The 25,508-nt window shown below is 33.4% G+C and overlaps 4 protein-coding genes across 11 annotated transcripts in view; 3 read left to right on the forward strand and 1 right to left on the reverse strand.

The window, feature by feature from the left end:
• psq (pipsqueak) overlaps positions 1-14,683 on the forward strand; it is a 49,159-nt gene extending 34,476 nt beyond the window's left edge. Inside the window, exons 3-9 of one of the 3 annotated variants that reach the window (XM_036376235.2) lie at positions 6,428-7,198; positions 8,901-9,039; positions 9,202-9,642; positions 10,064-10,621; positions 10,801-10,903; positions 10,993-11,173; positions 11,909-14,683. In XM_036376235.2, coding sequence (XP_036232128.1) covers positions 6,428-7,198; positions 8,901-9,039; positions 9,202-9,642; positions 10,064-10,621; positions 10,801-10,903; positions 10,993-11,173; positions 11,909-12,211 — 2,496 coding nt within the window. In that variant the 3' untranslated portion in view covers positions 12,212-14,683. The remainder of the gene's footprint in view (positions 1-6,427; positions 7,199-8,900; positions 9,040-9,201; positions 9,643-10,063; positions 10,622-10,800; positions 10,904-10,992; positions 11,174-11,908) is intronic. The other 2 variants (XM_070109139.1, XM_036376355.2) reach the window with 2 other exon arrangements.
• A 94-nt stretch (positions 14,684-14,777) lies between these two features.
• Positions 14,778-16,016, reverse strand: LOC106621380 (uncharacterized). Its single transcript, XM_014240225.3, has 3 exons — positions 15,807-16,016; positions 15,599-15,741; positions 14,778-15,532 (listed from the first exon to the last, which is right to left on the reverse strand). Exons 1-3 carry the CDS (start codon positions 15,882-15,884, stop codon positions 15,103-15,105), a joined length of 651 nt encoding a protein of 216 aa, XP_014095700.3. The 5' UTR covers positions 15,885-16,016; the 3' UTR covers positions 14,778-15,102.
• A 251-nt stretch (positions 16,017-16,267) lies between these two features.
• On the forward strand, positions 16,268-19,163 carry Cog7 (conserved oligomeric Golgi complex subunit 7). Its single transcript, XM_014240223.3, has 2 exons — positions 16,268-16,879; positions 16,944-19,163. Exons 1-2 carry the CDS (start codon positions 16,397-16,399, stop codon positions 18,723-18,725), a joined length of 2,265 nt encoding a protein of 754 aa, XP_014095698.3. The 5' UTR covers positions 16,268-16,396; the 3' UTR covers positions 18,726-19,163.
• A 170-nt stretch (positions 19,164-19,333) lies between these two features.
• Positions 19,334-25,434, forward strand: LOC106621390 (mannosylglucosyl-3-phosphoglycerate phosphatase). Of its 6 annotated transcripts, none has more exons than XM_036376403.2 (8): positions 19,334-19,474; positions 22,459-22,892; positions 22,957-23,043; positions 23,119-23,682; positions 23,986-24,320; positions 24,409-24,588; positions 24,664-24,912; positions 24,982-25,434. In XM_036376403.2, the coding sequence occupies exons 1-8, from the start codon at positions 19,443-19,445 to the stop codon at positions 25,150-25,152; spliced, it is 2,052 nt and encodes a 683-aa protein (XP_036232296.2). In that variant the 5' UTR covers positions 19,334-19,442; the 3' UTR covers positions 25,153-25,434. The 6 variants fall into 6 exon arrangements, with proteins under 6 accessions (XP_036232296.2, XP_014095718.3, XP_069965243.1 ...); XM_014240243.3 differs by having other exon boundaries at positions 19,360-19,518; XM_070109142.1 differs by lacking the exon at positions 19,334-19,474 and adding an exon at positions 20,461-20,607.
• The last annotated feature ends 74 nt before the right edge of the window (positions 25,435-25,508 follow it).

Genomic DNA, 25,508 nt, shown 5'->3' on the forward strand with positions numbered 1-25,508 from the left:
TTTTTAATAATTTTTTATTTTATTTTTAAATTCTTATTTACTTATATATTTTTTATTTAGATTTTTGGTATTTATTTTATTTTATTTTATTTTTTTTTATTAAATTTATTTTTGATATTTGGTCACCTTTTTCGTTGCTTTTAGTGTTTGCAATTATTACTATATCTGTTAATATCTACTTGTATTAATTTCAGGCCACAAAATATTTAAATATTTTGTTACCAATTTTCGTAATAATTAATCATAAAACCACTCAGCAAAATAATTATATATAATTTTTCAATTTGCTATAATTGTGCGCTTCATATTTGTTTCATAAAATTCGTGGATTACTCAAAAATCTGCTTCACAGGTGCGTTTGCTTAAGAAATAATAGAGCTTAATTAAATGAATATTGAAAAAGAAATCAATTATGCAACATGTATGAACTCATTGTGGTGCATAGGACCAGCATACATATATACAAACATACATACACGCATACATGCACACATACTTACATCGCTACACCTTGCTACTTGTAATGATCAATCTATTATATAATTTCGTCTTTCTTTCTACTATTTTTCTTCATTTCCGAAATGTTATCCTTACACGACAACAACAACACGAACCGTGCGATCACAGTGGGTTACAAGCCGTCTAGCAAAGAGGAAAGAAGTAAAGCGTACCAAAAATAAATATTTATTATTAGGCCATTCTATTTTTAGAGATAGTACCTGCATGAATGGTTGTCCACTTCCAACATATGACACGCACACACACACACACATACCCTACATGCATCCATATGTTGGTGTGTGTGGCGTGTGTGCGTTTGTAAACATGTTATGCATACTGACAAGCATTTAAAGTGGACAGGATCATGGTCAAAGCGTACACGGTTACAGCATACCCAAGTCCAAGCCGCACCATAGATATAGAGTATAACGTTATAACGCGTAACCTGTTCCGTAAACCTGTACCAGCGCGTCTAGTAGTTAGTATTGTAAGTATGGTAGTCGGCTAGTCACTTTTCTGGGCCACGGTTTTTCGTTCCACACATCTATATATTATATATATGCATGTATGTGCTCATCATGTTGCTTATGTGACGCGCTGAGAGCATTATACCAGTTCGACTCCTTTTGCGGCAGTTAATCAAATTAAAGCAATGTCGACGCATAACTGTTTAATTTTCTATGTTTCATTTTCTTTTTTCCTTTCGTTTTCCTTCGTTTTTTACTATGCCAAGCGTGTACATAAGTTTATTAATGTTAAGGTGAGCGTTACATGGCTGTTAGGGAGTGGTGTCCTTTTCAACATTCGTTCGGTAATTTGTTTGACACGAAAATGTCCGAAATTTATATAATTTAATATTTGTGGTTAGAATGGTGGTGAAAAGGGTTTGAAAGAAAGAAAAGAAAGTTTGACTTCTTTAATATAAAAATCTACTCAGAATGGCAACTTTATTACAAATTTACACAATTTAAAAAATAATTTATTTCGTATTTTTAAGCAACAAATTTATTTGTGCCGAAACTACAAGTATTATAATTGTGGAGTCAGACTTTTCGATTCTAAATTTTCAAACTGTGAACTCGAAGTTTAGATAAATTTTCTCGAGACAAAGAACAGAACATTCTTGAGGAATCTGGCTCACAGTTTTGATAAAATAAAATTTGAGAAGAAAATGTTGTTCTTCCACTCGCTAAATCTATATTTATTACGGTTATGTTTATTTATTTTTTTGTTCAACATTGCAAACCGCTTGAACCACTTAAAAGAGCTGATATTGTTGTACGATAATCTTTATATGTTTTGAGTTGAAATATAACACTGGAATTGTCACGTTATCAGACTATTCAATGTTACATTGATCGTCAAATATTTTCTTTTTAAACCTAAAACATAAATAACAGGCATTCGCTGAATAAAATCTGGGTCAATCTCGGTATCGTAGAACCGGCTGTTTTGGCTTTCTCTTTTGCTTCGCTCTTTTCGCTTTCTTCTTGACTATCCAGCCTCCACTAGACTTACGTTAAAACATAATGGATGTCATACCTTCGTTAAACTGGTCTAATTAGCTGGGATCGTTTTTAGTCGTCTCAACAGATTTTTGGTTGTTCTAAAGCTCTTCGTGGATACATGAGGATTCTGATCCAGTCCTAAGCATTTATCGCATGACAAAGTAAAGAAGTTTCAACTGTCAAAGTGGGACGAAGATTGCTGGGTTTAACCCTTAAACTTAATCGAATCTAAGTAAACAATATTTGGATTTTTTTTTACGAATGTTTGACAATCCTTTTTTTATATTTTCTTCAATTTCCGTTTCATTAATGCTAAATAATTCTATTTAATAAGATATGACTGATGCTTGTTCGTAAAAATTTTAAACTTTAGCAACAATTCACAAAGTACAACAGCTGTTTGGTGTTATCAAGACAAAGTCAGTGTTAAATGAACTTTTAATTAAAGAAAAAAGAGATCTCAATTATTAAAGAAAATCGTATTTAGTGAAAAAGTATTCAATTTCAAGGTATGTCTACATATTTCATCTGATCTAAAAATACTATACTTAATCTCACGTCTAACCTCAGTGTTAAGCAGAATTTTTTTTGTCTAATTTTTTATCGCTCTAGTTTCTCTGAAAACCAGTCGAGGTCTAGGGGACACCGAACAGCAGAGTTAATCTTTCTGTTGTGGATTTCTTGGCCAAAAATGTTCCACAAATAATTTTGTAAAATGCTGGCAAGATGACTGTGCTTCATTAGACATAATCCTGGTTCAGTTTCTTGAGAGTTGTTTGTAGTGGGAAGAGAGTTGCTGTTTAACATATTGTTAGGTTTCCGAATTGTCAAAATCTTTTCACTTGAGAGATCAAAAGTAAAACAAATTCCAATGCGTATTGTTGTTTTTGTTTTGCTTTTGCTACTTATGCAATAAGTCCTGAGTTTCATTCGAGAGCAAAGCACAATTCGATTAAATTCTTTTTGTTTTTAAATAGTTTTTTATTTTTTCACAAACAATTTTAGGGAAACTTATCAATAATGTATTTCTTTGGGTAACCTAGCTCAAAGGTTCAATATTCGGCTTGACATTGCTCCGGCGCTAGAAAAATAAATTTTCTTTTATTCAAAAACCACAAATATTGACATTGTCCAGGAAATAGCGCGCAAGCACCTACATTTAATTAAAAAAAAAACATCAGAATAAAATAATACGTCGAATTCCTCGTAAGTACATTTGTAGTATGTCGATAAAGCCATACAGTTTCGCAAAACATATGTATGTAGCGCGATTTGTATCAGAACGATATTGAAACTTCATCGAAGAATTGCTAATACGCCCATACATACATACATAATTACATACATACATATATTATGTCTGTGTGTGTATTTGGGTAGTCAGTCGAACTTTCACGTCGAGCTGGCTTTATTCGGTCAAAGCGCTTCGTTTACTTTCAAGCAGTGACTTCCAAGTCTTTCTCTAATTATAAATTATCGACAAGCAAACACACACATACGCACATACATAAACACATGCATATGTAAGTATAATATGTATAAATACATATATAAATATTTTGAGTGTATAGCAAATTAGTTATTACGTATACATATGTATGTATGTGTGCATGTTTGTACGTCGGACTGCTGTGGCCATAACCATGACTTGATTTGAGGTCAATAAACGACTGAGAACGCCGCTATGAAAATCGTCACTTTAGTTGTGTAAAACGCGTAGATTGGAAAAAGTAGCGATGAGTCTTCGATGGATATCGCTATGATATGCTGTACCGTGCCGTGTTGTTGTGTTGCGTTGTATATTTGAGTTTGTGAGAATTTAAACAAATTTCGCAATACGAACAGGTTTTAAAACGTGCAACAAAACTCCAAACAATCACCGCTTCGCTCACATTAGTTTTGTGCTCGTATGAAATGATTTTGTATGATTTTTGCTCATATAGATCATCACCACATATATAGCTATCATATGTGTGTATGTATGTTTGTATGTGAGTGCGGATATTCATAATATTTTCTCAGCGTTTTCAATGAATTGAAAATGAACATTCAACACTCGAATTATTTTATGAGCATAAATGTGAACACACAACCGCACACACAGATTAATTTGAGCATTTGTTCTCTTCTACAGGTATATATTTTCACATACATATATAGAAGTATTGCTTGTATTGGTGCTTACTGTGCAAGTGTGTTAGTGGCTTTGCCGGTATTGACTTGATCGTTTTTTTGTGGTAAGCAATTCGTAAGCGGCTGATGAGTGTCGGTCGTGATTTTAATGGTTAATAGGAAGTTTCTACCAGTACCTTGACGCACAGTTTAATACCCCTCTGCGGCGTTGACAGTACACGCATGAATTATGTGCCAATGTTTGTCTATATACGAGTACATTCTCTAAATTACATAATTTGGCGCTGCTCATCACAGTAGCCTCTAGAAGCTTTATTTGAGCACATTAACTAAAAGCATGTTTCCCTGAAAATTGTTTACCAAAAATAAATGAATTGCCTCACATTACTTATTTCTATAGGTGGTTTGTTCAAAATATTATGTAGCTATGGTATATACATATATCGTTTTTTTCAATTTCAACGTAACCCCCCTCTCTTTAATATAAAACGGCTTTCTTAAGAACTAATAGTTCATCGATGCTAAAAATTAAAATTAAAATAGTTATAGGATGCTAACTCTACCTCTTCATTATTGAAAATTTCGCTTAACTAGCCGGTTTTTTCATATTTTCAGGAGTACTAACCTCACTTTCAGCTCATGGCAGTCTGTGGGCTGCTTTTTAACAGCCCTTTGGTCCTTGTTTAATCACCTCCTCTAGATATGTAAACAAAAGGCTATCAACAAGATCGACGTCATGTTAGAATGTAGACAAGTAAAACACTAAAATTTGGTCAAAATGTGTTTTTTATTGTCATGCAGATAATTTTATGCCATTTATATTTTGAACAAAGTTTCGGCCAAATGTGCGCTGAATGCTATCTTCGAGCCCCTCGAGCGTTGTTGGTTGGTTGACGTAAACCTTTAATCTACAATAGTCCCAGAGAAAATAAACTAGAAGTGTTAAATCGCATGATATTGTTGGAAATAGAGAACGCCCGCGTTAATTTAATCAAATTCCAGAAAAAAAATCGGTCAACAAAGTGTTATAACACTTGCTATCTATTGATGGTAACGGCATGTCCTACCTCAGTTCGAAAGAAATAAAGCACGATGATGCGGCCATTCCCCAATCCGCACCAAACGGTAAATTTTTTGCAATTGCGTTTCCTGAAGCACACGAGGATTTGACTCACCCCAACAGCGAGAATTTTGTTTGTTGATGAAGCCATTAAGTCGAAAATGGGCCTCATCTGAGAAGATGGTTTTTCGATGAACGTTTTTTTTCAAGAACGTAAATTTGCGTAATATTCTACAATAATTTTCAAGCGTTGTACAAAAGTGAAACGTAACATGATGAAATGGCAAACCTTACTAAATACGCTGACACAATTTGTTGTTAGTTGTTAGTCTAGCTTCTCCAGGTTCCAAAAATACTGACTTCGTTAAAAGAGGATATTTTTATATATAACATTTTCAACGTCATAACCTAAATTTTGAAAGATGATGTTTATAATTAGAATATATTTCTTTTATCTAACAGTATTTATCAGTCAGGTGCGGTATTTCAACCGGGTCTAATTGTTACTAGCGATTTAATTCTTCATACATATTAACATTTTTATAACACCGCTTCCTTTGACGTTATGGCATCAAACGAGAAAAAATAACGCTACTCATTGGCATTTCTAGTTTTTGGAAAATAAAAAATTCAGGAAGGCGCTTACCCCTTCCCAATACAATCCCCACAGCTGTGAGCTGTAGCTAAGATTTTTTTACGAACACCATGAAGAGAGCATGGCCCAACTTTCTAGAAATGTAATGCTCTTAAGATGATTTTATATTTAATTGGATGACTCAAAAACCACTCTTTGCTGAAAATTGTGGTATCTTCTATTTATGGTGCGCGGCTTGTCGGACAACTAGAGCCGCATTCAATCACAGAAAAGCTCTCGCAGGGTGAAAATATTTTTAATACTGGTTGGACTAACTATCAAAAGCCCTTTTTTTAGACTGCATTATACTTTAAACTCATTTTCTATTTTTGGAATTAAAGCAGGAACTCTTGCTGTCTCTGTCTATAACCGGTGGTTAGTTGTTATGACTACAGGTGAGAGTGTGGGATATTTGCTCTCACAAGATAACATTTAGAGTTTTCGTCAAATACCCGCCTCAAGCTTAAAATATCGAAAAAATTTTAAGAAATAAATAATTAAACGATCGAAATTTTTTTTTATATTTCTTACTCTAACTTTTATTTGTTTTATTCCATCTAACTTCAAATGTACACTTTTTTATGATTTCAGGGTTTATTACGTACAGCCGAACAGCTGAAAATTAAAGGACTTTGTGAGACGGCCGAAAACACAGACGATCTGAACGACTCAGCTACAGCTACAATCACAGTGTCGGAGAATATACAACAAGCCGTTGTTGGAAATATCGTTAATGCTACAGTAGCAACGGGTCAACTCTCACCCAATATACCACATCAATCGCAACAGCAGCAACAACAGATCGCTACTAATACAGCGGTGCTCACGCATAATATTGGCAACGTGACCACTGCTAATACACAACAAATTGGTTCAGCCACTACGAATGTCGCCGGACAGTTAGTTAGTGCAGGCACATCGGTACAACATCAACAGATTGGACGTAAATCTCGTGTACGTAAGCGTTCAAAATCTCCAGATATACAACAACAAGTACAGAGTACACAACAACCACAAACAATTTTAATACAAAATCAAAATCAGGCCGCTATCGTTAGTTTACAACAGACGTCGTCTGGTAATTATATACCGGTATCCGGTGTACAAACGGTAAGCACTAGCGGTGGTGGGCAACAACAGACGGTAATCACCGGTGACGATTCGGATACGGATAGGCCGTCGAAGATCTGTAAGACAGAAACAGCGTCAGCGTCACCTGCGTCCAGCGCATCTGGTGTATCGGGCACGAATAATGCTGGAAGCGTAACGACTGTTGCAGCACCAGGCACAGCGATTGTTACACAGATTGTAGTAGCACGAGACGGCAAAGATAAAAATATGACTAGTTTAGGAATGGGAATGGTGAGTACATGCAATAACTGTCATCGATAATATTGGTTGTGAAATTATAGTTTATCAGTATGTTTTTGAGATACCATAAAGTGGGTGAATAGTATTCAATGTTGAGCAATTTTTGAGTTGTCGGAAGCAGAATTGAAACCGATAAAAAATGTAGTAGGTGTCATGAAGTCAGATATTATTCGAAACCGATACAATTTCTATCGGTTTTGGGTGTCACGGAAACCAATTTGATCGGCTTTGATATCAGAAACAAAGCAAAAGGATATTCGCTGACAGATTTGAAATTTTAGTTAAGAAAATAATTTATACGACATTATTGTTACGATTTAATCTATCGTTATTTCTAGAGGGGAAAACATAAGAATAAAACAAAAAGTGTCATAATTATTGAATTTATCGAAAAAATACAGATATTTTAAGAGGATTTACAAAACGTAACCAACGTAATTTAACACCGAAATGCGTCTTTATTCAGTCGATAATGTGATATAAATCTGTAAAGTAAGCATGTATATAAACATACAAGTAAATGCAAACCAAATTTCACATGCGACTTCATAGTGCATCAAGTACTTATTTCTTACGAATAAATAAAAGCTAAAATAGCTGAACTCATTGTAAATTTTAGTCGATTTTTATTCGTTACTTCAAATATATCAAACGCTTTTAAATTTACTCATTTTCAAGTTTTGTCACAATAGTAAATAGCTGATTCGAATATTCGTTTTGTATATATTCGAAAAGACGTAAATCCAATCAGATTCTGTGACACGATCATTTTCTATCTTGGTAGGAATAGACAGATTAACAGAACTGTAACGGTCTAATCATACCAAATGAAGAGAGATAATTTTACAAGAAATATATTTAATTATAGTACTCGGTATAGCGATAATTTCTGATTCAGGTATAGAGATTGGGAGAGGGAACTGTGGTGATCATTTGGATCATGATATTGAATTTGTTGTCAGGTTTAAACCAAGACTCAAAAGCTTTAGTGCCTATTCAATCCAAACACAAATACAATGATCGATAAACCTATCAAATTTGTTCGTCCGAAGGGATTCTCGTTCTCACTTATTTACATTCATATATATGTAGCCAAGATTTCCTTGACGTTCGCCTCTCAATAAATATCTTTTTTTCAATTCTGAGTATATGTGCTTTGGAACAAATCGGATATACTATACTTTTTTCTACATAGTCTTCTGAGATATATTCCGTTATAATTGGGAGAGGCAGATTAATATTTTAATGGTTCGGAAAGCGTACCTTAAGCTTTCTGTAATTAAACAATTATTATCACTTATTTTTCAACAATCTGAAAACCGGAATTTCCATGAGTTTTCATCAGCTTTGTTAGTCTGTTAGCGTCAAGTTTTTGTACCTATCGCTGCCTTGAATATATCTTAACTTTAGACTTATCCGTAGTTTTAAAGAGTTCCATCACTTGGACAAGGTATTTTAATTTGATCGTTTTAGTACTCCATCTCATCTGAAAACATTAGTTACTTGTGTCCTTATTTTTGAAATGTTTAGAAATGGATTTAGCCATAAAAAATTGTTATTTATTTGCGGGCCCCACTTATTAAATTTTTTTTTCAAAACACTGCTGCTATGTATGTATAAATTTATGTATAAATTTATTATTGATTTATTTATGAATAAACATTTAAATATATTTATTTCATATTTATTTTAGAATGGCGGAATTCTTGGAGTGCCAATGGGCTTTTTAGATTTTGCACCAGAACCACCAGCACCCTCAGCCACACCTGTAACAGTAACGGAGCATGTCGATTTATCATGTAATCCAAATACCGACACTCGAGATTTATCAAGTGAGTTTTCGGTACTCTATCCTATTATCATACATATGTATTTTTAAAGGCAACACGACTTCTTGGGCCTACTAAATACATTGTAAATTAGTTTTTAGACACTACAGGAGATTATTATAATCAATAAAATTAATAACAAAATTTAAACGAATGCAATTGCAGACCCCACCGAAGCACTGGACATCGACAATCATTTAGCCCAACACATGATTCAACGGCTTGATCAATCTCCGATGCATGCTATTCATCATCAGACAGGCGATGAAAGCAATTCTAATTTAGTTCAGCATATTAAGAGTGAGGTTATTGATGCGAAACAGCAACAACAAGTACAGCAACAGCAACATCATCAACAGCAACAACATCAATTGCATGCTCAACAACTCTCACAAAATCAAGCACAGCAACAGCAACACCAACAGCATCAAGTACATCAACAACAAACAGCACACTCACATTCAACACATGTCCAACAACAAGCACAATCACATCAGGACCTAACCGGAGCAACAGTAATGGAAATCGATCCAAGCCAAATAAAACATGAACCCGGAATGATCATAACACCGGAAATCGTTAATATGATGACAACTGGGCATATGGGTGAGTGAACGTTTTATGTAGTTACATTTCTTAAGGGTTATTAAATTTTAAATAATGATGATCGCATGAATTCTAAGCCGCCTACGCATGTTGGGTTAATACGTGAAGTATTTCGTGTCTAAAACTGACTTTGAGGTTTGACATTGTCTAACGAGGAGTGATCGTTGGTGAAAAACGATCCTTCCGATTTTAGTCGAACCGACTGTCGTGTCGAGTAATGCGTTATCTATTTATACTCAACTACAGCGGTCTCCAATTTATCTATAAAAAAGAAAAATAATTTTAATAGTGTTACTTTAAAGCAAACACAAAATACTTTTATTCGCGATTTAAGAAATTATCTCAATACTCTTAACCTCTGGTCTCTTATAATCATACCAATAATAATCCAATATTAATATTCTATTTGAATTTGTTGCAGATATGTATAATTCTGATACAAGTGAAGATTCAATGATGATAGCAAATGGCTCACCAAACGATCAAACTGAGCCACATTATACTAATTTGGACCAACAACACGTGGATGGTAAAGGTCAGTTTAATGGTCCCAAAACTTGGACTCAAGATGATATGAATTCAGCTTTAGATGCATTGAAGAATCAAAATATGAGTCTTACAAAAGCATCAGTTACTTATGGTATACCATCAACAACATTATGGCAACGTGCCCATCGTATGGGCATCGAAACGCCAAAGAAGGAGGGTGGTACGAAATCATGGAATGAAGATTCTTTAAATAATGCTTTAGAAGCCCTACGTTCTGGGCAAATATCAGCAAATAAAGCGTCCAAAGCCTTTGGTATACCATCCTCGACATTATATAAAATTGCGCGACGCGAAGGCATACGCTTGGCGGCACCCTTTAATGCGGCACCCACAACGTGGACACCGGAAGATTTAGAGCGTGCTTTAGAAGCAATACGAGCTGGTCATACGTCCGTACAAAAGGCCAGCGCTGAATTTGGCATACCAACGGGTGAGTTAAAAGAAAATACATTTTTTTTATTTCTGAACTTATAATAATAAAGAGTTTTAATTGGAAATAGAGGTAATGAAGCCCAAAAAGTTTACTAGATCCATTTTCAGTTCTAATTCTCGAGCTAGTTCTCATATATTTTACTACATTATTAAAAATATATACTACTTCTCCCAAAGGCACCCTATACGGTCGTTGCAAGCGTGAAGGTATTGAGTTATCACGCTCGAATCCAACACCATGGTCGGAAGACGCAATGAACGAAGCTTTGAATTCGGTTCGGTATGTTAAAATATATTTTTTCAGTAATGTTTTTTATAATTCTTCAACATTTTTTTTTTATATCAAATGTCTTCTCTTCTTCATTTCAGCATCGGTCAGATGTCTATTAATCAGGCCGCAATTCACTATAACCTTCCCTATAGCTCTTTGTATGGTCGCTTTAAGCGTGGAAAGTATGACGTTACTAATACCAGTAGCACCTCCATTAATAATGCATCAGGAAACACTTCGGGAAGCATCGAAATTATCGAACATAGTCAAGAAAACTCGGTGAGTCAAAATTTCATGCACAAAGCATGTATTGGTAATCAATCTTCTTTTTTCGTGAATGTAAAAGGCGTCTTTTTGTTTATTATTTTTTTTTTTTAATATTCAAAAATAATCTGTTTTTTTTTTTAATTAAATTATTCAAGACTTCAAGCTATACGCAGAATATAATTTAGATGTATGGCTGATAAACAGCTGTTTTGTGTGAATACCAACATTGAGTGTAAATTGATTGATTTTAGTTAAAAATGAGAAAGGAATTCATATAAGTGATTGAAAGGCATTAAATGACACTTTAAATTAAGTAATATTTAAAAAGTTTTAAGTTTCTCTGTAAAGCTTTGGACATGGTAGTTATTTCCATTCCAGTTTTTGGAATATTGCTGTGATAGTAGTGTAAAGCATAATTTTTTTGACAGTCATTCAGGTTTAGAAGATGCATTCCATTTTGTAGAGCATTGTTGTGATAATAGTCTAAAATTATAATTTAGCTAAGTCAATAATGAAAACTTAACTGTAAATTGGTTAGGTAAGGTTGATAATGGCTATTTCGGCTGAAACACTTTAAGCAGATTTCTAAAGCACAAGAGTCCATAGTAACACCACGCCTAAAAGGATGCAATACCAGCAACAAACAAAATTCATCACATCGATTTTTTAGTCTAGTGCGATTACTCAACGACATCATACACATTACATTATTTTCTTAGCGAATGCGTCAATAACTAAATTATAAAGTTACATATGTTTCAGCAACAGTTCCAGTATAGTCCGTCTCCACATCAACAACCTCAACATGGCGGTCAAACTCAGTCGCAGACACCTCAACATTTAACCCAACATGTTGTACACATTCAGCAACCACAGACTCATCATCAGCAACAACAAGTACATGCTCAACAACAGCAACATATCCAGCAGCAGCAAGATGTTGTAACATCCAGCAGCCAGGTGGCACATAGCAGTGCAGCTGCTGGGCAGCAACAACAGCAGCAAATTCAACAGATCTATCATCATCACAGCACGCCGGAAAGAAGTTGAGAATCACTGCAACAAGCAGCTAGCAACAGCAACTCAACAACAACTAACAGCAGCAACAATAAGCGGAAGAAAAACTCGAAAGGTAAACGTTGAGAGTGGCGACACACCAGTGATGTGTTTTTGCGTATGAAGGTTCGCAATAAGAAAGTGAAACAACAAAAACAACACCAAGAAATACGAAGGAATAAACAAGTTACTAAAAGAAATTTAAATGCGAACAGGGCAAAAGGAGAACGTCAAAAATTTCAATTAAAATTATTTGCGGGCATTTAAGCATTGAATTTGTTTGACAAACACTTCGTTTTAAACCGAATTAAAATATATGACGAAAATCGATGGGGCTTTTTTGGAGAACGATGAATGATGCACATACATAATAATGATAAATGATTTGAATTAGTAACTAATAGTGAAAGCGTTAAACATAACAAATACTTTCCTATAACTAAACAGATGACCGAAGGAGTGCTGTCTGCCACTCCTTTAAGGGAAAAGTTTTAGTAATACACAAAAAAAAAACAGAAAAAAGAAAAAAAAAATGGGGGTGTACAATGAATTGAGGGAGTATAATAGTATTCATGAATGCCAAGTGATTGTCCACGGGTTTGACCACAAAAACGAAATAAAGTTTTATTAATTAACTGATGTTGAATATATCCTTCTAAAAATCAAATGGCCTATCCTTTTGCATAAATAGAAGAAAACGGATTTGAAAAATGAATTGTATTTTTGATAATTGAATAGTAGCAAAACAATATTGAATAAATATATAATATTATATATAGTAGATGATGCACTTTTCGGACAAATAACGTACGAAGAAGAGTCAAAGTTTAAATTTTTTGGAGTCGTGACAAAATTATAAATAAGTTCTTTCACCACTAGATTTAGTGCTAAAAAATAGTTTTTATCTTAATATAAAATTTACGGTTTTGTCAATCAAAACTAGTAATAAATAAATAAAAGTAGGTTTAAATGTATCACATTTACCGAAGTGAATTAAAAAATACACATATAATTGAAATAGAATTATTCAAATGGTTTGAGTTGATCTTTTGGCTTTTCGTTGAATAATATTATGTATGCGATATACTTACATATGTATGTAGATGCCTAAAATAATGTTGATAATTTTTCTTGTAACTAATAGATAAGTTTTCTTTTGTTCCAAACAACAACAAAAAAATGAAACATTCATTGAACAGAAATTTGATATTTTTAATTTCAAAATCTATATCACATGCATAAAAACAAAACACACACACTCACACACCGAAAAAAAATAAAAGATCTTTTTAATGAATTGCTAATGCAAGGATGAAATATCAAAATTTTTAATTTATATATGTATATAAAATATATATATACATACATACATAGTTAAATGCAAATACAAAGTATACAGAAAATATTAAATAATCACGACACATCATGCTATATAATAAATCATTATAAATTTAAACATTAATATTAAAAAAAGAGAAACATCATCAAACAGAAATTTGTTGCTGCTGCTTTGAAATATTAAATAGTAAGAATACATCCTTGTGGTAAGAAAAGTCCACGATGATAATCTAATGTTAAACAGACTAAAATCATAAAATAAAACAAAAATTAAATGTAGTTATTATTACTATTATTAAAGCATTCATATTTAAATAGTATGCAATATAAAGAAAAATAATAATAAAATGCGAACCTTTTAACATGGCAAGTGTAGTGTACACATTAAACCGGCAACTTCGAAAACAGGACCTAAAAATGTTATATTTTAGCTTATCAAAACAGTTTACGTTTCTGGTGTTGTTACAGGGTCAATTTATTTTTATTTTAATTTCTTTACACATGGTAAATTGGCGTACTGATTTGCAGTGTAATTTTTATTTCTAATTAGTTAGCCACTTCATTCAAGTGCATTCACATTGCTACAAATTCGATTTAATTCACATACACACATACATATATCCTATGGAATATCATTAGGTTAACACATAATTTATTTAACGTTAAAGCTGTATGCAGTCTTCGGTGAGCGCTTGCAAAGCAAGTCGAAATTTTAAAAATGCAGTTTTTTAAATGCACGCTTATATTTCGAAACTAAAAGCTATACAAAATTATCTAAAAACGAAAAACTTCAACAGAGGGTTATGTTAACTGCATGAAAATATATCGCAAACGACCCATATGCACATATTCGACTATCTGGTTGTTGTGACGAGAATACATAATATCAGCTCGATTGGCGGAATAATAACAATCATTAGCGGCTTAATTATATACACTGATTATTGAAGCGACAATTCAGATATATGGCTGATTTTGTTCTTTGGTTAGAAAAGGGAAAAGTGAGTTTGTAACTTTTTATTTTTAGAACGGTTTGGATTCTAGTTGCCGAATATTGCTATGAAATGATAATTACGTAAACTGTGTACATAAATATATTATGGCAAATAAATATGGATGTAAAAATCACATGACTTCATTATTTTTCGCTTTGGTTTATACTCGTAGTTAGGCTTGTCTTGAGCCGAATTGGGAATCAAGAAAAATCAAAAGCATTTCTCTCTTTCAGGCCAAATTAAATCTGTATTTAAGTATATAAAAATAATTATAAAGACAAAATGGCTGCTACTGGGCCAATTTCGGAATCACTTGTTACAGGTGACGGCAACGGTGATTCGAGGAACTCTGGTTATCTGAATGGCGTAGTAGTGTCAAACAATGTTCAATTTTAGACCGTGCAAAACTCTGCGAGCATCTGCAGTATCGCAACTTGCGATTGGATCGGGAAACATAATTTTGCTATTCTACTAAAGGAACAATGTTATTAGGATCCTAAAGTGTACTTTAAGCCAAACTATTTTTCTACTCAGCAAATTTAATTGTTATTTTTATTCTAAAACTTTATCAGGAGAAACTGTTGAATAGATCAACTCGAAAATGTTAGTAAAATTTTCGTATGCATTGTTACAATAGAACATATTGATGACAAGCTCAATGTCTTCTTCAGTTAGTAGTCTACTAGACTTTGGTAACACTACAACGCTAAATATTTTCGAGGATTCTTTGTCGCCTTCTACAGCGTTCGAGTGCATGTTGTTTAATACATTCATCTTATTAAATAATGTAGCAATACATAGCATAACAAGTTTTAATGGAGTCCCGCTTGACAAATCTTTACACATTTCATTTGGAATGTGTGTATTTTCATTTTCCATTAAACTAAATGTATTTAGATCCAATACAATTATATGAGGTTTGACCGCCCACCTGTGTATATCAAACAATATTTTAATAACTCCAATGATATTATCACTACATCTGAAAAAAATAAAAACATTAATAAGTTATTTCGATCGTAATTTCCCATAAAATTGTTTTATTTACATAAAAATGAACCGGCGCAGGCTTTGCTTATTGTTGTACACCTGCACTCCTGCTTGTTCCATTAATGGTAACAGTTCAGGCGATGACGTCGGCCTTGTAATAACTAGGACTGTTTTGCCAAATGGAACTAACTTTAATAACGGCTAAAAACAAAATTGTTTTAAATATTACACAACATATGTTTTATTTTAAAGTAGGCAATACTTACACCATACAGTTCATCATCATATTCATGATTTTTTGGCAGAAATAAAAAATTCTTTATTCTATCTGTAGAAAAATTCATATCTTGATAAAAATATGTGCCTACTTTAACTAATGTAAATAAATAAAAATTAATTGTTTTTAGGCGGGTAATACGCTTTTACTTATTTATGTATATCTCTCAACTAATATAAATAAAAAGTTTATACATTGATGTAAACAAACTAATAGAATGGTTGCCAGCATTTTAAAAAGCTGTAATTCAACGGTTAATGTCGGAATCAGAAATAAAAAGGACATTGTATGATCGGCATAATTCCCCAAATAGCAAAATATTAAAATATGCAATATAATTTATCTCTAATATAAATATAAGAATTAAATTAACTATTTTAATTTAAAAGTGAATCGGATGTTGCAAATTCGATAATTATCGATAGCGATTCAATCATCCCTATATTGCTAGGTTGCAACGTATACCATTAGTACCAAATTGTCATGAAATGAAATTGTTTAACTGACATCGAGAAGACGCAGAATCTTATAAGCACATACAGTTTTTAAACAAATAATATACTAAGATAATATAATTAAATGGATATTGCCTCGTTGTCAGATGAGACATTTAACGCAATTGATTGGATAAATGTAAACTACAATAAATATGGAGCGGAACAAGCAGACGGATGTAGGGATAAAAGTACTTTGCCCGATAATAATGACGCGTTGGCGATGAGTTTTATTGACAAATACGTTTCCAAATTACATTTGTATATCCAGCAAGTACACTGTGCTGTTGAAGAAACTGGTCAAAAATTGGTATCTGGTATGCCCCGTGTAATTAAGGAAGCTATTTTACTACAAGCTGAAGTGGAGGAATTAAAAAAACGTATGCAAGCAATGCGAAAGGAAATGACGGATGTGCAAGAGGAAACTGGCGATTGCATGGCTGCATTGGAACGTTTAAATACCATTCAAAGTAAATTACAAAAAGCTAAGGAATCACTGCAGGAATCCGATGGCTGGGGAAATTTAATAAGTGAATTGGAGGATTGCTTTGAGCATAATAACATGAAGGTACGTAGGTAAATAACTATTATGTATATTCATACGTAAAATCTTTTTCATTTTCATTATATAGGGTGCCTTTGAGAAATTGCTTAGCTTGCAAAAGTCCTTACAAGTACAAGAGCAATTACCTGGACATGCTGAGCGGCTCACGCAAGTGGAAGACTTTAAAAATCGCTTAGAAGCTTTAGCTTCACCAAATGTAGTTCAGTGTTTTTCTGAAGGCGACTTAGAGCAGACGAAGCAATACGTAAATATTTTCGATGGGATCGGACGTATCTCACAACTGGAACAATACTACCGAGCCGTTCAAAAAAACTCCTTGCAACAGAAATGGAAGCAAATTTTGGACGTGCAAGCGGCGGAAAATATAATGCAGCACCAGTTTCTTTCAATTTTCTATACAAGTTTAGTGGAGCATTGTCAACAGCAAGTAAAATGGTGTGCGGATGTGTTCGATTATGAACAAGGAAATTTTCAACCAATCATCGTAGTGATAGAATTATTACCAACATTACAACCAACACGTGAGAGTCATGTATTTCAACTACTTAAAGCGTGTAACGAGAGACTAGAACTTTTGGAAGAGTGCTCGCAGGCGAATCACAAGTTTCTGTCTCATTTAACAGCATTCCTAGAGCAATCGAAAATCGAATTGTCTAAAGAAACGCAATGTCAGATAGTGCAAGCTGTGTACGGTTATTTCCACAAATTTATAGACCAATACCCACGTATAGAGGAAACACATTTTTCAGCACAAATAGATAAAATATTAGTAAGCCACGCCTCAGCAGGAGATTCCGTGCGTCATTTGGAGAATTGTAATCAAAAAATTTTTGATTGGCTGAATGAATCTTGTGAACGCTGTAAAAATATAACAGATGATTTGGGATTGTGTAAACTTATTGAAATTATGAGTGGAATTTTAAAGAAAATTTTGGACAATTTCTCAAAAACTCAGCGTCAAATCGCTCTGAGTATTGGACATGCTACAGAAAATTGGTTAGCACTGCAATGTGCGATGTCACTTCTACAGTGTTTGGCGGATTTCCAAATTAAACTGCATAAATTTGAAAAACATATACAAACCCGATTGATTAAATTAAAAGAAAATATTGTTACCGTCAAAACGGATAATAACTACAATATAAGTAGCATTCTGGATAATCAAGAACAAACAAGTTTATTAAATACCATAGAAAGGTATCAACAAAAATTAGTAGAAACCAGTGGCGCGTATTCATCATCTTCAAGATTATTCGCTTCAATATATGACCATGTGAAAATACATTGTGAGGAAACGCATGAAATTGCTTTAAATGTTTTGTTAAAACCAGTAGAGGAGCATCTTGTAAATATACAACCATCACTGAACTTAAATTCTGATTCGTTATTGCCAGCTAATATGCCGGAATTCAGTTTCGTACCACAAGAATGTATCACTCAAATTGGGCAATATTTGCTAACACTGCCGCAACACCTGGAACCGTTATTATTTACACCATCTCCGTTGCTCAAACAAGCTCTTGAGATTTGTAACGTTAAATACACGCAACCTGTTCCATGTGCCGACATATTGTTGTCTTTAGTAGTGGAGCAATGTTGTCAACTCTATCAGTCTCAAATATTGCAAGTTAAAGCCCTGTCGTCCACTTCTTCTAAACAATTTGCTGTGGATATTGAGTATTTGTCCAATGTCGTAGAAGAACTAGGTTTGTCTATTAGTGTTGGTTTGTCGCAAATTTTGACATTACTTAAAGCTGATCCAGAGAATTACTTGGCTTTAAGCGGTGGCTGTGAACCGCGTTTAGTAACGGCCATTCGACAAATGCGCAATATTGTGTCAACTCAATAGCCGTTCTGTGTAGTATTCAAAAAGTGAATAGTGTTTATAATATTATATGAAAATATATATGTATTGCTATACAGACGCAATTCAGAAAGCTTTGAAATAATTTTAAACAACTTTGATTTGATTAAGTAAAGTTTATTTTCAAATTATTATAAATGTACATATACACATTTAGTCATTTTTATGTACTTCAAAAAATAGTAACTTTACATGCTCAAATATTGCAAATATTTTAATATATGTTCCAAATAACAAATAATTTAAAATGTATAGTGAAAAATAAATGTATAACAGTTGAGCCAGAAGTATTCTACAATAACAAAACTAAAGCTTTTGTTAGTGCAAAATTAAAATGAAAAATATTGCCAGCTGTTAAATTATCATTATTTTGATATTTAATATCTATAATTTTAGATAATAAAAAAAAAAATCACACATAAATTTATTCTTTTACTTAGATATATTTATTTTTGGCTTCTCTTATTAATGTTTGTATTCGAGTAGTTCGTTTTATTGCATATTAATTATTTAATGAATTTTTTAGTTAACTTTACTGGCGCTATAAACGAAATACATAGTGTAAAGTAAGCATTACATGTCAACCATGACAGCACTTGTTTACTTGTCAAAAGCACAAATGCAAAACATTGAACAAGTGTGGGATTATAATGGAAGTCAGTTTAGGTTACTTTTCATAAGCACAATTTAACAACAAGTACAATGGGAAATAGATTTCTCCTCTGCATACCTAAGTACACAGTTTTCAGTGGAAATAAAGTACATTAACATAAGATAGGTATTAAAATTTCTAAAGTGCGCTTCGTATTAGGCAAAATAAAAGACAGTGAAAGGGTGATATTGACCTTCTGTTGGTAGCTTGATATATAAAATTGATAAATTTTCGCGCGAGGTATACCATACAAGTACATACATAAGTATATGTAACTGTTTAGCAAAAGATGCATATACTTGGTTCTTGTATATGCATACCTCGTAGATCTTTGTGGAAAATTTGATGATTTTTGGTCAAAGTAATATTGAATAAGAGTTACCGTTTATGAGTTTCATTCATGGCAGAAGTGCGTGATTTAGCAACAATAATGTTGAGTGATGCGAAAAATTGACAACAAAATAATAGGGATCCAATAACGACAAATAACGGCTTAATCAATATCTATTACACATACTTACTTTTCATTATGAAATAAATTTGAATTTACTACAAGGCCCTACACTAATTTAGTAAATGTATATTTTAGGGCCTTCAGTGGAGGAGGCCTCAAAAATTAAATTGAAATTAAAGCTAAGTAATTTGAATTCTGCAGAATTCTGCGGCTACAACAACAACAACAACTACGTTACTTGAAAAATGTGTGCAAAAAGTGACAAATATAAATTTATGTATACACATAAATTATTGAAAAAATCGACTTTCCGCTCACGGATTTGTAATTTTCGCGATAAAATAAGGCGATTTAAAAAAAAGTATAATTTTTGATCCTCCTTCGTTGGGGCCCTAAACTGTACATTTACCGTATGTTTTATAAGTGCATTGTTATTGAAGTTGCAAAAGTTTTAATAAATATTTGCTGTATAGAGCTTTTATAAATAGTGCGCCATGCAAGAGCGTCATAAAACAATAAACCTGTAATTTGTTTTGTGCACAATATATACCTATGAATGTTATCTAAACACCTAAAAATTATATGTAGGGGTGCGTACGAAATATTTTTTAGATACACTTTAAATATTTATTTCCACTTCTACATAATAAAAAAGTCAGTAAAAAACGGCATAGCTTTACCGCATGCATACAGACTTTTCGGCGCATCCGTTTAAGTTTGGCAACTGTGATATAAATACACACGCACTAACATATACATAGGTATGTGTGTACATTTATCGTAAAATGTTGACATAGGCAAGGCTGCAGAGGCCAGCGCAAGACAGCTGATACAAATCAAGCACATTGACCTTAGTTACAGTTAGCTACTTTCTTAACATTATTTTTGCGACATTTGTAAATAAAACATTACGAACTTTAACTTTGTACACGAAGCTTTTGTATTTGGAATTGTGAAACGCTTTCTTAAAATTAATGTATTTGTCACTATGACCTTTAAAGTGTTGTTTGAAGTGGTGAGGAAAGTAGTTCCCAGAATACAAATTAGATTTGATTAAGCAGAATTTTCGAATGTATGCGATTAATTTTTTTGACTGCTGCCGCCAGACGAATGGCATGCATAAATATGATATTTAATTGAAAAAATTTGTATCAAAGACGTACAAAAGAAATACATACACACATGCATATTTAAATAAGCACAGCTCGTTATATTTCTTTTTTATGTAGAATATTGACTCACCGTCAAACCTAATTTGGTGTGGATAATGGAATGTAGCGAAAAACAGGCGCTCCTTTGGTGTTATTGTTTTCGTTGGCTGTTTAAGTTATATTTGCAGTGAATAACTAAAGGTAGACAATAATCGGAACAAAAATATGTTTTTATTAAATACCTGCTTGGAATTTTTAAAACACACCTAAATGTATATACAATTGAAAAAGGAGCAGCCTAATCTAAAATAGTGGTGGGACAAATATAGTGTAAGAAAAATATGTGCTTTTCTTTATGTTGGTGCAAAAATTAAAAATTACATGTTTTTTGGTAGCAGCATATATTAAAGTTACAGTTTTTGTAGCGGTTTGAAACATTTCCAGGTGGGAGAGATAATATCTGTGTACATACGTCTAATACGATCTGGCTGTATCGTGGCTTCTATCTGCTTCAAGACTGAAAAAAGATAATAGTAATGAATGGATCAGTGTGTAAAAGTAGACTCGCTATCATAATGTGCATGAAAGCAATATACACTGTATGTGCATATGTACTTTTCAATACGTGCATACAAAAATATAATATACATACAGACGCAGAATTAAGGCCCTTGAATCCATGTTTCCGAATAGGGATTACATCGCCTCATTAGCACCTAGCAGTATATTGGAATTCATCAATGTGTTAGGGCCAAGTGAGTCGTTGGGACTTAGGGGAGGGCACAATAGACCCTAGATCGCGGTGTATACCTCATTTCCATTCTATTATATTCTATAATATACATATGTATATTGCAACAAAAGATTTCAGCAACAAACTTCAATTTTGTTTCGAGAAATTAAAAATTGTTAGCAAGTTTACAGTAGTTCTGATAGTTTTTTTTTTAGCTGAAATATAACGGTAATTCACCGCTACAATGTCACTGAAATCAGCAACCCCGGTGTTTTTTACAACATTATTGTATATAAATAAAAAGAAGTGTCAAATTGATCCATCAATATCTGAAATATGGTGTATCTCAGGATTGAACATTTTTGATATGTTTTGTTAGAGGCACAAAAATTAGCTGATTATAACTCCAAACGCACTTACATTATTTTGAAAGTTTAAAACTATCTATTATGTTAGCAGTACTTTTACTTACAGCATTATTATGTACATATAACTCATATATTTGAAGAATTTGATACTGATATACATACATAATTATAATCAAGTCATGATAATATTTGTTGCCGTCAAATCATATATTCAATGGGATCATCAAACTCAAAATTTCCACATTCTCGAGATCACGATCAAATCAAAATTGCAATAAATTTTTCACGTTTTTTAATATTTTTTTTAAATATGCTTACAATATACATAAATATTCATAGTAGTTTTATTCCCCGTTTCAGCCGTCAATTAAAATTTCGACAAGTCGGAGAACGAAAACCATTCGAAAATCAGCGTTCAAAGTCAAGTTTATTATTCGAGGGATTTATTGTTGGCACGGACTCAAACGATAATTACAAGACAGAATCTCCATCGCAGCGGGGTATATCATTTCATCTACATAAATTATACTCGACAGTATTAACAAATCTAAACTGCCGCATCAATTCACATTCGAAAGCGCTAGAACTAATAAAGTCGCAAAGTTTATTAAAAATGTCCACATTAAACGGAGTACCTTTAACTATTTTACATTACAACGATGTCTATAATATAGAACCAAACTGCGGAAAGGAGCCCGTAGGAGGCGCAGCACGCTTTTGCACTGCACTAAAGTCGTTTGCTCATCTCAATCCATTGATACTTTTCAGTGGTGATATTTTCTCTCCTAGCATGTGTAAGTTGAAACAATTTTTATAAATGTGTCAAAGAAAAGTCACAATTTTTGTTCGTTTATTTAGTAAGCACTTTCACTCAGGGCGAGCAAATGCTTCCAGTATTAAGAAGAACGGGCACCCATTGTGCTGTGTTCGGAAATCACGATTTTGGTGCGTACATTTCTCTCTATTTATTCTCTCTCTCTCTATATCTATTATAAATTCTATATTTTAACACACTTCCAGATCACGGCTTGGACGTACTGGTGAACTTGATAAAAAATACCGATTTTCCCTGGCTCATGTCCAATGTGGTTGACAAAGAAACCGGTAGACCTCTGGGAGGTGGAAAAATCACGCATACCTTGTTACATAATGAAATGAAAATCGGTCTAGTTGGACTTGTCGAACGAGAATGGCTGGAAACCTTACCCACCATAGATCCAAATGAAGTTACCTATATCGACTATGTTGATGCTGGTACAAAATTAGTAACTCAGTTGCGTAAAGAAGGTTGTGATATTATAATCGCTTTGACGCATATGAGAACGCCGAATGATGTTAAGTTGGCGGCCAATTGTTCCGGTATAGATCTCATTCTTGGTGGCCACGATCATGTTTATGAGATTAAGGAAGTTAATGGAGTGAAGATTGTTAAGTCTGGCACTGATTTTCGACAATTTTCGAAAATCACTTTGGATAAGGCACGTAATGAGAATGGCAAACTTCTGGTTGAAGTTGAACCAGTGAATGTTACATCAGATTTTGCCGAAGATAAAGAACTTAAGGAGGAACTGGAAAAATACTCAGGTAAGGAGCTCTAAATATAAATGAAATTTCTTAGTACCTGGATAAAAATCTACATCAAAATTTACAGTATCGCAGAATCTTATGTCGCAATTTCGATTGTCAGATTGTGAAACTTTATTTTAATGAAAATAGGCTTGAGCTATAAATTGAGGTTAAACTCCCGTGGAACTCTTTTCCAATTTTTTTAACGATACCTTGAGAATTTCGACGAAATTGGTTCTATTTGTTCTTAAATAGGTTTTAAAGTGATTTTTTGTTATGTATTATATATGCTTTAATCTTTTTTCCCTTTAAAATTTCCAGAGGTTGTTGAAGCTAAAATGACTGAAGTGCTGGGCAACTTCAGTGTGGAATTGGAAGGTCGCTTTTCCGTCATTCGCACTCAGGAAACGAATTTAGGCAATTGGGTATGCGATGTTGTACTCGCTGCTACTGGCGCGGATGTGGTCATAATTAACGCAGGCACGTTTCGCTCAGATCAAATACATCCTCCGGGACCATTTACCATGCGTGATTTAGTTAATATTATACCGATGCGTGATCCTCTCATACTTTTAAGTATTACTGGTAAATGTTTGTGGGAAGCTTTGGAGAATGCCGTCTCAGCTTATCCGAAATTGGAAGGCCGATTTCCGCAAGTAAGTGCAAATAACGGCAATACATAGTTAGATAATATTTGAAATCGTTTTTTTATTGACATATATGTTTGTATATATTAATTGTTAGGTAAGTGGCATGACATTCGCCTTTGATCCCGCCAAACCACCAGGGCAACGTATTGACCCACGGTTAATACAAGTTGCCGACGAATTAATTAATTTACAACAAATGTACAAAATATGTATTAAAAGCTATATACATAACGGTTGTGATGGCTTCACAATGTTTAAAAATGCTCAAATTTTGGTATGTCTAATAGTGAGATATTGGCCGCAAATTTTCATGAAAAAAAATTGATTTGAATTGCTTTTCATTTGTTAGATCGACGAAGACCTATGCCCTGAACTGGGTCTGACCATACAAAATCATTTCAAAGCAATCAATATACGCAATGAAAAAAGCGATCATCATACCAAACATCGACAATCCTTAGTTACGCTCTCGCGGCGACACAGTATGGTACAAATGCTCGAGAATTTACATCTAGATGGACCATCGCCCATAAGAAAGCTATCTGTTGGCCATCAGGCGAAATCTATAGATCATCATACCAACACTAAGGCTCCAAAGGTGTGAAATGTTTCTAATATTACAAATGCAATATACTAATTTGTCTGTATGTATGCTTTTTTTTTAAAGATGTTACGACGCGCCTCTTTAGACGATTTGGAGCAGGCCAGTTGCGAATTGGCTCCGATTGTGCAGCAACGTATCATTCAAATTCAGGATGAGGAACACTACAAACACTTACTGTTGAAAAGTGAATATTTTATGAAGAATTCTGTGATTACCGAAACAGAAGAGGAGTAAAAAGACCGTTTCCACCACAGTCGGGTCTACGTAACCGGAACGGACCCGGATTTATTCCGGCCAAGGTCTGTCCACTCGGCAAAATTCTGTCGCTACAACAACAACAACAACAGGAGTAAAAAGAAGGTATTCTCTAAAAAAAAAAATATATATATATATATACATAGTTCACTTCTCTGAGTACAAATTACTGCGACTACAATTGAGCTACTACTGTAATAGACAAATTACTATGTTATAGTCTAAAAGAAAGAAAATATAAGCTTATTTCTAAACTAAAAATACGCCTAAATGCTATAAGATTGTTTTATTATTCTTAAGTAATGTAAGATTGATCTTAAACAAAATGCGGTTCT

This window comes from Bactrocera oleae, chromosome 4 (genome assembly GCF_042242935.1).
Source record: "Bactrocera oleae isolate idBacOlea1 chromosome 4, idBacOlea1, whole genome shotgun sequence".
Lineage (NCBI taxonomy): Eukaryota > Metazoa > Arthropoda > Insecta > Diptera > Tephritidae > Bactrocera > Bactrocera oleae.